The sequence below is a fragment of the Dermacentor andersoni genome, chromosome 3 (assembly GCF_023375885.2).
Source record: "Dermacentor andersoni chromosome 3, qqDerAnde1_hic_scaffold, whole genome shotgun sequence".
NCBI classification, from domain to species: Eukaryota; Metazoa; Arthropoda; class Arachnida; order Ixodida; family Ixodidae; genus Dermacentor; species Dermacentor andersoni.
The window spans coordinates 36300398-36312099 of NC_092816.1; the positions used below are offsets into that span (position 1 = coordinate 36300398).

The 11702-nt window shown below is 48.1% G+C and overlaps 1 protein-coding gene across 1 annotated transcript; it reads right to left on the bottom strand.

The window, feature by feature from the left end:
• Positions 1-2682: 2682 nt before the first annotated feature.
• On the bottom strand, positions 2683-10788 carry LOC126520728 (spermatocyte protein spe-26-like). Its single transcript, XM_055078348.2, has 6 exons — positions 10664-10788; positions 9733-9932; positions 8339-8491; positions 7941-8165; positions 5733-5858; positions 2683-2837 (listed from the first exon to the last, which is right to left on the bottom strand). The coding sequence occupies exons 1-6, from the start codon at positions 10786-10788 to the stop codon at positions 2683-2685; spliced, it is 984 nt and encodes a 327-aa protein (XP_054934323.2).
• Positions 10789-11702: the final 914 nt, after the last annotated feature.

Here is an 11702-nt window from a genome sequence, read left to right on the forward strand (position 1 = left end):
TGATTGATTGATTGATTGATTGATTGATTGATTGATTGATTGATTGATTGATTGATTGATTGATTGATTGATTGATTGATTGATTGATTGAAAACTTTGTTATTCCACCGAGCTGGGGTGCCCGCCTCTTAACCTACACGTAGGTATGGGGGAGGACGAAGCAGTCCCCGCGCGTTGAGGACGGTGAGTCTTCACGGCCTCAACGGCCAGGCGGATTGCTCGACGCTGGTCGTCTTCAGCTTCGCTCTGGAGCAAGGCCTCCCAGGCTTCTCTACTGTCAACGTTTTCCTTGGCCCCTGGGGAGCCAGTACACTCCCATATTATATGGTCTAGCCTACCTTTCTGATTAGATTTTGCAGAGGGTACTGATTACGAGAGTGCGTGACAACGTAACAGCGCTCTCTCAGACATGCACAAGTTGAAATGTTGGCTTGTCCTAATGCTGAACTTGGAAAGACATTTACGAAATGAAGTATCTAGCGGAAAAAGGTACTGGGCATGAAGTGAATGAAAACAGAACATCGATCAAGTTGGTTTCTCAAATGCGTTTCGGCTGGAGCCGAGACCATCAATTTTCTATAAAAGTTAAGTCGGTAGGCACTCATTTTTCATTTACAGTAAACGGTATTCCGTTATACCCTAGATTTGTACTTCTAATTAGCCTAATCATGCCATCACATCTTTTTAAATCTTCGTTTCCATCTCATGTTGCTTAGTCATCTGTACTCACCTGCTATGTGCTCGCGTTCTCTACTTATCTCCCAAATGAAAACTGAGATTCTGGAGTTTTGCATGCCGAAACCAAGATCCAGAAGTGTAAATAAAAGAAACTAAGGAGGATTAGGTGTCACGCCGTAATCGAGGTCACATGGTGAAGTTTGACCATCTGGGGTTCTTTAATGTGCACGTAAATCAAAGCACACAAGAGTTTTCGAATTTTGCACCCATTGAGATGTGACCGCCACGGCAGGGCTACAACCCACGGTCTCAAAGCTTTTAGTTATTGAGAATGGGGAATCGAAGCACAACACATGGTATACACAATGTGCAGGTTTATTTATACTACGACGTGTCTACGGCTTCGGGGCGCTTCGCTTGTTCCGCAGCTGTGTCTCTCTTCCGAGGGTTCTTCATTCAGAACCAATAGAGGTGGTCTTCCGTAGCCTCTTTCACACACGTCTGATGACGTCAGTTGCTTTTCTCTGATTGGTTAGTAGTTAAGAGTAATTTTTTCCAGTTATTTACTTTGTCAGGGCTGATTAGGCGTTCATAACTGTTAAAGGCGCGGAAAAACTGCAGTATGTTTGGCACGAATTGGGCACTCTATAAGCCTATACAAAACTATATGACATCGATGTGCATTTGCGCAGTCAATAGCGCTCGGAAGAATGCTTCGCTCTAAACACGATAAAACGATGATTGAATAACGCTGACGGTATGGCAATAGCAGGACTACAGTGGAATGGCTACGCAATTACGATGATGGCACGCCGACGATGACGTCAATCTGATGGGTTGATGACCTGCAACGGCGTGATTACGACGGCGTGACGGCGACATGAAGACGATGGAATGACGATGTTGGAATAACGGCAGCGTGATGAAAGACTGTGCAACAATGACTATGGTACGACAATGAAGAACTGATCCCAATGGAACGAAGGGGATGAAATGACGACGGAATGAGGACGAAGGACGACGTGTTTCTATTTATTGTATCTCACGTCTGCGCTTAGGTGGCACATCGCCGCGGTCCTCCTTCGTTCGGTCGCAAAAAAAAAAGAGGGAACAGCCGCAACCAGCACCCAGAAACAAAAGGGAGGGGGAGGAAGCAAAGCTTCAAACATGGTTGTCTGTAATGCGCCGCGATTATTACAGCGTCGGTAACCAGTTATGGCCCACCATGAAAAGTCTTAATTTCTGCGAGTGTGTTCGATGCAACCGCCACTATCCTAATGCTGTACCCGCTTTGGCAAGTTACAATGTGTTGCAACGCGCCAGCGACTGTGACACGTGAGGCGTCGTCGTCATTAAAGAAGTGCGGCGCAGGCGCAATGTAACGAGACGAGCTGGCGCAGCAGGACTGGTGCAGCGCACAGTAACACGAGTGGGTTACAGCGTAAAAGTGCTAAGCTCTGATATACAGAAGCTTTCTAATCAAGAGACTCGGGTACACAGAAGGAATTGCACCGGATATGGTGAGCACGTCTGCAAAGTTTCGGCTACAGGTGCGTAATCATATACAGGACCACAAAATGTAGTAAACTCTATATAGCGAAACGTTTGAATGTACATTGGGTATAGCGAATTAGTTACCCAGGATATTGCTAAGTGTTTCAAGAGGCCTTCGGGATGTCTGTAAAGAAGTGCGTGAAACCATGGGGTATGCTTGCTTCTGTCCTAGTTTAGCGGTTAACAGATTTCATCGAATCGTCCGACGGAAACAAACTATTCTCCCAGGACCTCCGATAACTCACGTACATAGATTCGCTGTGTCCAAAGCTCAACTTGCTCGCATTTGCACTCATCTGCTACAATTTTGTGCGCGAAAAGAGAGAGGAGTTTCTTGAGCAACAGCGAGACTTACACGAGTGAATAATGCACGCATGCAATTACAAAGTTTCACACACAAAAAAAAAATAAAACCATTGTTATACAAATTCATCGAGGACGCCAACGCGGCTAGCGCTCGGCGCATGCGGAGAGGCGCCTGCAGACGTTGAGGCCTTTCAGTGTGCAGGCGGCCATGGCAGAGACCGCTTCGTTGAGCGGCACCGCGGGACGCCAGCTGTCGGTGGCCGCGGAGTAACTCTCCACCTCCGCTGTGGTGCTCATCCCTGAGGCCAGTCGCAAGGAGGAAAATCCAGCAGCGTCAATTAAAGACACGCTAAATAGAAGCACTGAAATCAGTTTATTAGCAGTAGTAGTCGTAGGCTGCAACATCACTTATTGTAGTAATCCGTAGTAGTAGTAGTTAGTAGCTTAGTAACGGTAATAAGTAGAAACAACCTAATTGACGAGATGGCCTTAATCGATGAGAAGATGGGGTAAAACTTCGCAGCGCTAACCAGTACACATAGGGCAGTAAACACAAAGGTGCTGTTCAGTCAATGTCTGAAGGTTGTTTTCACCTTTATCTGGTTATTCACGCGACGTATGTGATTACGCACAAATGTGTCACCTGACTTATCACCTACAACTTTTCTGACAAGCATACGGAATACTCTGCGCCCACCCCATATAAGTTGTTAGGTATTTGAGTGTGGTTTTCTTGGCGCTAAAAGCATTCCAGATCTGTGTATAGTAATGCGAGTTGATTCCATTCTCGAAGGCATTCGAATACTTATGGCATACCACAGGAACTCCTTTAAACAGCCTGTAGTTATTGTGGAGGTCACAAGCAATGTAGCCCACATACTTCTGAGTAAGGGTGTATGGATTCCTCCACACCTAGTATTCCCACGGCAACGGAGAAAAGCCGGACAACTCCGTAAACATTGCTTTCGCTCTTCAATGAACGGGTTACGGCAAAAATGCGCCGGAGCGCAGAGCACATTCAGCCTATTGCAGCTGTCACCACATGTTACGGGGACGAGGTTTCGGCGATCTTCAACAGCATCTGCTTGGAGCTCTAATCAGATTGACCATCGGAGATGGTCCTACAGGGAAGACGAGATGATGTAAAAAGAAATACCGAAAGTTTAAGAGATCGTTACGGGTGAGCGGTGCGCTCCAAGACAAAAAGTACAGAAACGTTTGGCCTACGTGCTCCTGCACGCAAGGGCAGAGATGTCCACGTGGTGTCTCGCTGGCTTTCTTATACCCTACACCATTCGGGCAACCTCATTTTCTCTTGCTCCCTGGTAGAGTGCCTTGTCAGCACACTGGTCAGCCCGCACAGAGGAATACGGAGAGAAAAAATCACTTCCTGCCGTAGAGGTAGTGAACGGAGGACAGTGTAGAGTAGGAATATCACTGGGGCATAATCCCGTCGCCCACACCCGACGGACAAGACTTTTCATGTCGACGGGCGTGACGGTTAGGCACGTAGTGTCTCAGGCGCTTGGCATTCGTTCCGTTTATGGCCGCACAATGTGAACCTTAACAAGCCGCAGCCAGAGAGATATCAGCGTGAGCTACACGTTTGTCGCGTGCGTTTCAAGTCTCAATTCAGCGAGCGACTTGCACTGGAAGGCGCTTCTTTATCAGTATCTGTCATGGGCAGCTTGGTATTTCTCGACGGCAATCCGCGTAATGACTGAAATTTCAGGTGTATTGTGAATCGCTTCGCGGGGACCCAGTGGACGCCGCAGGAAATGGGTGACGTACGATCCCGCGCTAGGCAATCTGCAAGCTCTAATGGCAATTTGCTTCGTCGTTTAAACATAGCCTTACATGTTGACTTTGTCTCGGGCAGCATGTTGTCGTCTAATATATATATATATATTTTTTTTTTGCCGGATAATTTTACCACAGGCTTTAGACTATCTACATTCCTTTGACACAAAAGCATTCATTAAACTAAAAAAAAGGAAGCAAAAAAAAAGGAAGGGGAGTGGGACCTAAACTTTTTTGTTTGATTTCAAGCAAGTCGTAACGCTGATGTCGTCACTCTGGTATGTCATATTTAATGGAATTAAAGTCAATTGGCTTCGTTTCTGTGCAGCATATGTTGTCGGAAATCACCACGTTAGATCTCTGCTTCCCTTTGAAAGCTATGCTGTTTTTATTGGTAACATTCCGTTTCTTTGTTGCGCCTTTTTTCGTTCATTTTTTTTTTCATCTGCGCGAGAGGGAACAAACTATAATTGCTGTCAACAGCGGGATTCCAGCCCCGAAAGAAGGCGGCAATAACGCGAAGGGTGCCCGACGGCGTGGTAACTTCGGGACATGTGTTCCAACATCGTTGTCAAGATGCTAAACAGCTGGTCGCTCTCGAACCAGATGCTGGCTGAAGTTCGAAAACAACGTGACTCAGAGTCGGCTACGCACGCAAAGCCCATGGGTGCGTGACCGTCCATTACGTACACGAATCACCTGCTTTGAGCGACAGCACACTTAGTTCCTATCGCAGAAAACGTTGTGCATGGTGACCGCTGCGAACTGAAAACAACGAGAGACAGTGTTTTCAGCCCCTACTACAAATTCTTTAAAGGGATTTTGCTGCACCAGGTTTGGGTGCAGCAAAAAAAAAAATATGACTGGGTGTGTACATCAAGCCGTGGCTATCCCGTCTGCGAGTTAAGGGTTAACAGCGCACACAGGCGGGGACAGATTAAAGAATAACAGGACTTCACTCTGTCCCCTTCTGTGTGCGCTGTTAACACTCTAAGAAGCTTTACCGATTAGCCCACCAAGCCATTCTTGTGAACAGACAGCGAGGTTTTCACTTCCGTACGGCCACGAAAGCAGCTCAACTGGGTCTGGTGAGGAGCTAAGTACGGACCGGGCGCTAAGTACGGACATGGCAAGAAAATGTACATAGTATACATGCTGTTTGGCATATGAACATATCAGAGTGCCCTGACAGTATTTAGGACTGGTGAGAAGTCGGTACAAATAATTTTGCCAATGGTACCAGGTTGTTGGGTTTGTTTCGAAATTCCTTGTACTACGCTGTAAGCGAAAATCACTATACGTAACCACACGAAAAAAACATATTACGGGATATGGTTTGTCGGTACGCTTCTCGAAACCACTCCTGTGGTTTTCGACCCGTCAGAGGCACTCACCGTCGAAACCGCCGATGGCGTACAGCTCGTCATCGAATAGCGCCACGGCGAAGGTGCTCCGGCCTATCCTCATGGGGGTCACGGAGCGCCACCACAGCGGCCCCTCGCCCTCTCTGCTGGCCAACACTGCGCACGGGGACAGGAAACGACACTCGCGTCATCAGAGAGGAATTGATAGAAAATGTCAAGCTGTCAAGTCTGCCAGGAAAGGACTCTCGTCCAAGTGAAAGCGCCATCTATATTGATTGGCGTGAGATAAACATCGGCTCACATGCCACGCACACACCGTCAAAGCCTCAGCGGGGCGACTGTGTGGCTGCATCGCCGGGCGAGCAACATCTTATATTAAATACTTATAAAATGAAGCTTTCTTTGCCTACTTCTTTCGGGTTTCACGTGTCGTTATTTGACCGCCTGGGCGAATAACCTAAGCCGATTCCACAGAAAGTTTAAAAGTGTTCGATGGCCACGGCGGCCGCATTTCGATGAGGGTGAAATGCGAAAACACCCGTGTACTTAGATTTAGGTGCACGTTAAAGAACCACAGGTGGTCGAAATTTCCGGAGTCCTCCACTACGGCGTGCCTCATAATCAGAAAGTGGTTTTGGCACGTAAAACCCCATAATGTTTTTTTTTTTTTTTAAAGTGTTCGATAAATTTTCTCGCGAAGGCCAATCTTGGAGATGTAATCAGAACCGGTCTTATTCCTTAAGATCGTGTTAACCAAACGTGGTGGTATTTTTGGTTCATCCTGACATTAGTGCTCTATAGGTTTCCTCGCGATGGTTTGAATGCTATTTAATATGCAGGCCGATGCAGCAGTTCTATCAAAGACGTTGATGGACCAACCTTAATTATCGCGTCCCAGTAACTCAGGTACACGTGGACCAAGCTTGTCTCTTTTTAAGGACGCCTATTCAGGATGTATTTGGTAACGATACCTTTATTTGGACACTCTGACAATGGATAGATACCTTTCTTGTAGAAAAAAAAGCAGGGGTTGTCGAGTGAATCTAGGGCCCCGATGTACAAAGCGTTTCGTTCGTAAGTGCTATTTCCGAATGATCGGCCAACTTTGCTAGTAGTATGTCCATCGTCAGGATTGGCTGAAACATTATGAAGATTTCTAGCGTAAGATTCTCTTGTGAGTACGGACCCTTAGACTGTAGTAACGCGAAATCCGGTGTCGGCGTCTAACGTCGTTGCGCGAAAAATCATTCCGAACCACTACCACGCAGGCCCTCCCATCGGCGCAAATGCATTACTGAACTAATTGAATTCCTTAATGTAAAATGCGTCAGAAAAATTATAAAGTACGACCTAAGCACAACCTACAGACATGATAGCGTCGGATCGTAATTTGAGTAGGCAAGAAAACATAATTCTGTTACGCGGAAACTCATACACAAACCCCTTTTGCAGGGTTTCTACCATTCATAGAGCGGCGCGGCCCACTCGGTTCCTTGCAGCAGCAACATCCTGATGGCGCTCACCTCCGCCCATCCGCAAGAAAGCTGCGGTTGCTGGGAAGCGTGACAAGCAACCAGGTATCTTTGAATGCTATGGCGATGCACTCTCAAAGGCGAAGCTTAAGCGTCCGCCAAATTTTTCATAAACCTTAAGTAGAAGCGCCTGCTCATTGGCCACCCTTTGCATATCCGCCATTCACGATAGCGATTGATGTGATAACGAGACATATTAAGCGGCGATGGCCCACCGACGACGGTACCTACAAAGGGAGGACCCAGTTGACCAAGTTTTTCGTACAGAAGTGATCGTCGCCATTTGCTGGGCGCCTTCACTAATGATATGTTCAGCATCAGGATTAGCTGGAACTCGCCTGTACGAATTCTGGCGTAGGAACTTTTTCTGAATGAGGGCACAGAATTTTATGGTCAGTTCTTAATCAAGAAGTTTTCGCAAAAGCAGATTTCAGCCAGTCGTGATGTCGATCGGTACATGAAAGCGGCCGGCTTATGGCAAAGAGAATTTGCGAACAAAAGAACTTATGAAACCGGCATGAAATCTTGCCGTGCAGCAAATATAGTTCTAACGCGAAGAGAAAACAATGTCAAGACTACTTGTTAGGCTTAGGATATTTTTGACGTGTTTCGGAAGATTCGGAATTCGCTTTCTTTTTCACCTAAATGTCCTAGACAAGTGACCAAAGTTAACGTTAGGCCAGCCGTTGACATTTAGCCCGTATACCTGAGCTTAGCCGTCGGCGGCCATCGTATCCGCCGATGACGTAGATGCGCCCGCCGAGCACCGCCATCTGGTGGCTGCAGCGTGGACTGGGCAGCTGCCGCACTAGGCACCACATGTTGCGGCTCGGCGTGTACTCTTCCACGCTCGTCAGCACCTTCTGGCCGTTGAAGCCGCCGCTCACGTATATCTTGCCTGCGAAGAGGGCATGGGAGTCGACGTACAACTCTACAGAAATTATTCCAGAAATAATAATGCTTGTGTGGTAGCGTCGGTTGTTGTGTAAACAGAGTGCACTACGTCACTGTTTAAACTGCAGTATACTAGCATCTGCAGCAGTAGTGGTAGCAGTAGTAGTACCACTCCCACCACCATCCCCACTCTAAGTGGAACTACTCTGCTTAAGCATTGAACAGATGTTCTGCAGCGCTGTCGTAACTTGCCTTTGAAGGCGCAAGCGGCGCCATCGCTGCGTCTTCTCTTCATGGCGGACACCAGGGTCCACTGGTTGGAGCGCGGGCTGTAGCGCTCCACGGAGGCTGTGCGTTCGCTGGCTGCATGACAAGAGGAGAACGATGGCCTCGATTCATTCGGAAAAAGCCACGGACACTACGAAACCAGCATATCGTAGCTACATCGCCTCCATGAGTTTCCCAGACACCGCGTGATTAGCGAGCAACACGTTCACATTTTGCGCAATGCAGGTACACAGGGAAATTTTAAAGGTGCCCCATAAGACGCAGTACGGAGTTGTACCATAAGTGCCGACCGTGGTGGTTTAAAAGCTCTCCGTCACAGAAAGTTTTTGTTGTCAGCCGTAAATATATATTTGTTTTATAAAAAAAATCTGGAATGTCTCACAGGACCTACAACTTATTTTATGTTTTACTGTTTCCAATCGTATTGCAAGAAGCGTGCATAGGCATGAGAGTTACGAGGAACAACAGTCCAAAGACGAAAGTTTAAATCTATACCACATCGAAGCAGCCGATCTGGGGTCGACATGTAGAGAGTTTGCAAGCTCTCTAAATTTGTTTATATAAGTGCTTAACGAGCTGCCACAGTCTAGAGTATGCAATTTGGTCTCAGTCACATTATTTCGATAGGGCGAAATAGGCCTCGAAGAACCTTCGCGTAGCTGAGATTTCGGAGCACTATAAAGAAGTCCTCTGCATGCAAGTGAGTAACGTGCCTTCAGCAGCAGTTTAAGTAGATGAAATATCGGGGTATACAACGTTAAACGAAATGCCCAAATAGTGCGTCATGTGCGCTTTATCTACGAAGAATGTTGTCAGTTTATGGCGAGAAAATATGTTGATGTGATTAGCAGCCTTCAATAGCGTTGAACTCTGTGTTTGAAGAATTGACACCTACGTCAGGACAGCTTTGTCGAGAGGCGCACGCGACAAGCAGGGAGTCACAGTCCGTAGAAGTTGCGCGAGCGCGTACCGAAACCCGTCGCCCAAGAAACCTTTACGCTGTTCTCACTCGGCGATTCCCGCTCTCCTAGCCCTTCACTGGCACAACGTTGCTTCTTCACGCTCTTCTCGCCGTCCTTGTGATCTAAACGCTAACGCGAGAATCACGGGTCTCCGAGAGCCTCAGCTGGCGACCTTGCTCTTTGGAGCCACCGACCCTGTAGCCACATTCCCGCGTGCAACATGGGGCGACAAAATTGGGGCTCGCGAACCTGGCTTCCGAGAAATGGCAGATGCCCACGTGATCCACTAACGCGACCGCATTTCAATGTGCACTTTTCCCTCTCTAGGTGTCGCGGGTGTCTGCGCGTGCGTACCGTTGCGCCCTCCGACGGCGTACACGTAGCCGTCCAGGGCCACGGCGGAGACGTAGCCCCGAGCGATGTTCAGGCTCGAACGGGCCTCCCACGTGCAGCGCTCGATGTCGAAGCAGTCGCAGGAGCGCAGGTAGGCGCTGTCCTGCATGCCCCCGACCACGTACAGCCGATTGCGCAGAAGCGCCACGCCGTGGTACGCCCTGCAGAATACATGTGCGCCTTTCTTTTAATACTTAGGCTATTTCATTTGGCCTTCTTCTATCTCGAAAATAATAAATCAAAGCGCACGTCACGTCTTGCACCAATCTTTAAAGACAAGCCGAATCGCTTTAGAGAAAAAAATTCCGCCCACGTGACTGCACCCGGATACAAGGAAATGGCCCACTAAAGGTGTCCTCAAAAAGCACGCATCACAGTTAAAAAATAATTGTTCCAGCTCTACATATCGAAAGAGAGATCAGTGTGTTTCAGAGGAAGTCGATCTGCTAGCTAATGAAAGCGAGAGGATAGGAGAGCCACCACTCACAGCCCGCGCCAGCACACACAAACCTTGGCGGCTGATGTGAACCACATCCACAGCTTCTAGTAGTAAAACAAATACCGAAGAAAGTAGATGAAAAAACGGCGCCACGGTAACTCAATTATTAGAGCATCGCACGCGTAATGCGAAGACGTGGGATCGTTCCTCACGTGCGGCAAGTTGTTTTTTGATCCCCTTTCCTTTCCATTTATTTACAATTTCTTTAATTCAATTAGTAAGTAAAAGTCATTTGCCCCATGTTGTCCTTGGTGTCATTGTTTGTTGGCTTCTTATGACATGACGTATACACTTCACTCACGCGCACCTTTTTTCCACTTTGACACTGCTCCTCTGTTACAATCAATATAGGCAAACGTCCCACGGCGGAACGCGCGCGCGCCCCAATCTTGCCTGGGCCCGAATCCCTGCATGTGCTTCATGAGCCACCTCCCGGCCCGGGGATCGTACGCCTCGCAGGCGTCCCGCTCGTTGCCGTCGCTCCAGCCGCCCACCACGAAGAGCATCGCGTACGGCATGCGGGGCAGCCAGCGCTCCGGGTTGCGCGCCACTCCGCAGCGCTCGCATGGAAGCTGCGCTGCTGCAGGAGAAATTAATGGTGCATGCATGCGTGAGTAATAAGTGTGCGCGCACCGCGTGCCTCGAGAAATGCGGGAATTTCTCACAGCGGACACACTCCGTTGTGGTGGCGCAGTGGCTTTGGTGTTGCGCCGCTATAAGTCCGAGCACGCGAGATCGAATCCCGGCCTTGGCGTACGCGTTTCGACGAGGGCGAAATGTAACACCAGTTTACCGTGCATTGAGTGCGCGTTAAATAACCCTTAGTGGTCAAAAATATTCCGAAGTCTCCCACTACGGCGTGCCTCGTAATCATGTCGTGGTTTTGGCACGTAAAATCCCAGAATGTTGTTTTTTTTTTGGTAGCGGACACATTTTTATCCGAAAAGATCATGTGCCTAACCCAGGAACAGTTGGGAGAACCTATACCAAGAGAAGCGACGCAACACTAAATATGTGCCATCGCACATTTCGGGCCAGCACGTTAAAGTTACGAGGTGGTCAACATCATTCCGCAATCACGGACAATGGCGTGGCTTGTCATCAAATCTTTGTTGTAGCGCGTAAAACTGCAGGATTTATTTAAACTGGCATCAATAAAAGGTGGCCGCGTAGATTTCAGATGGCACAGCACGAATCGCGGGAAGCGCGTGATCTGATTAGACGAGCATGTCGCACTGTCGTGTTGGCGACAACGTACGCGAAGTCCTCGATGCCGATAGCGAGAAATTGAGCATAAGAATAGTGACATGTCTGCGGTCTCTGTCAAAAAAGTAAAACGTCGCAAATGCGGCGATACCCTTTCATTTTAGTTTACGCAAACACGCTAGCGCCACACACACACACACACACACACACACACACTACGAAGGAT

Coding starts and splice junctions, on each gene's coding strand:
- LOC126520728 (XM_055078348.2), bottom strand. CDS start 10,788: ATGCCGTACGCGATGCTCTTCGTGGTGGGCGGCTGGAGCGACGGCAAC. Junction 9,933..10,663: donor ATGCAGGGATTCGGGCCCAG/GCAAGATTGGGG, acceptor TGTATTCTGCAG/GGCGTACCACGGCGTGGCGC. Junction 8,492..9,732: donor CGCCGTCGGAGGGCGCAACG/GTACGCACGCGC, acceptor CTTGTCATGCAG/CCAGCGAACGCACAGCCTCC.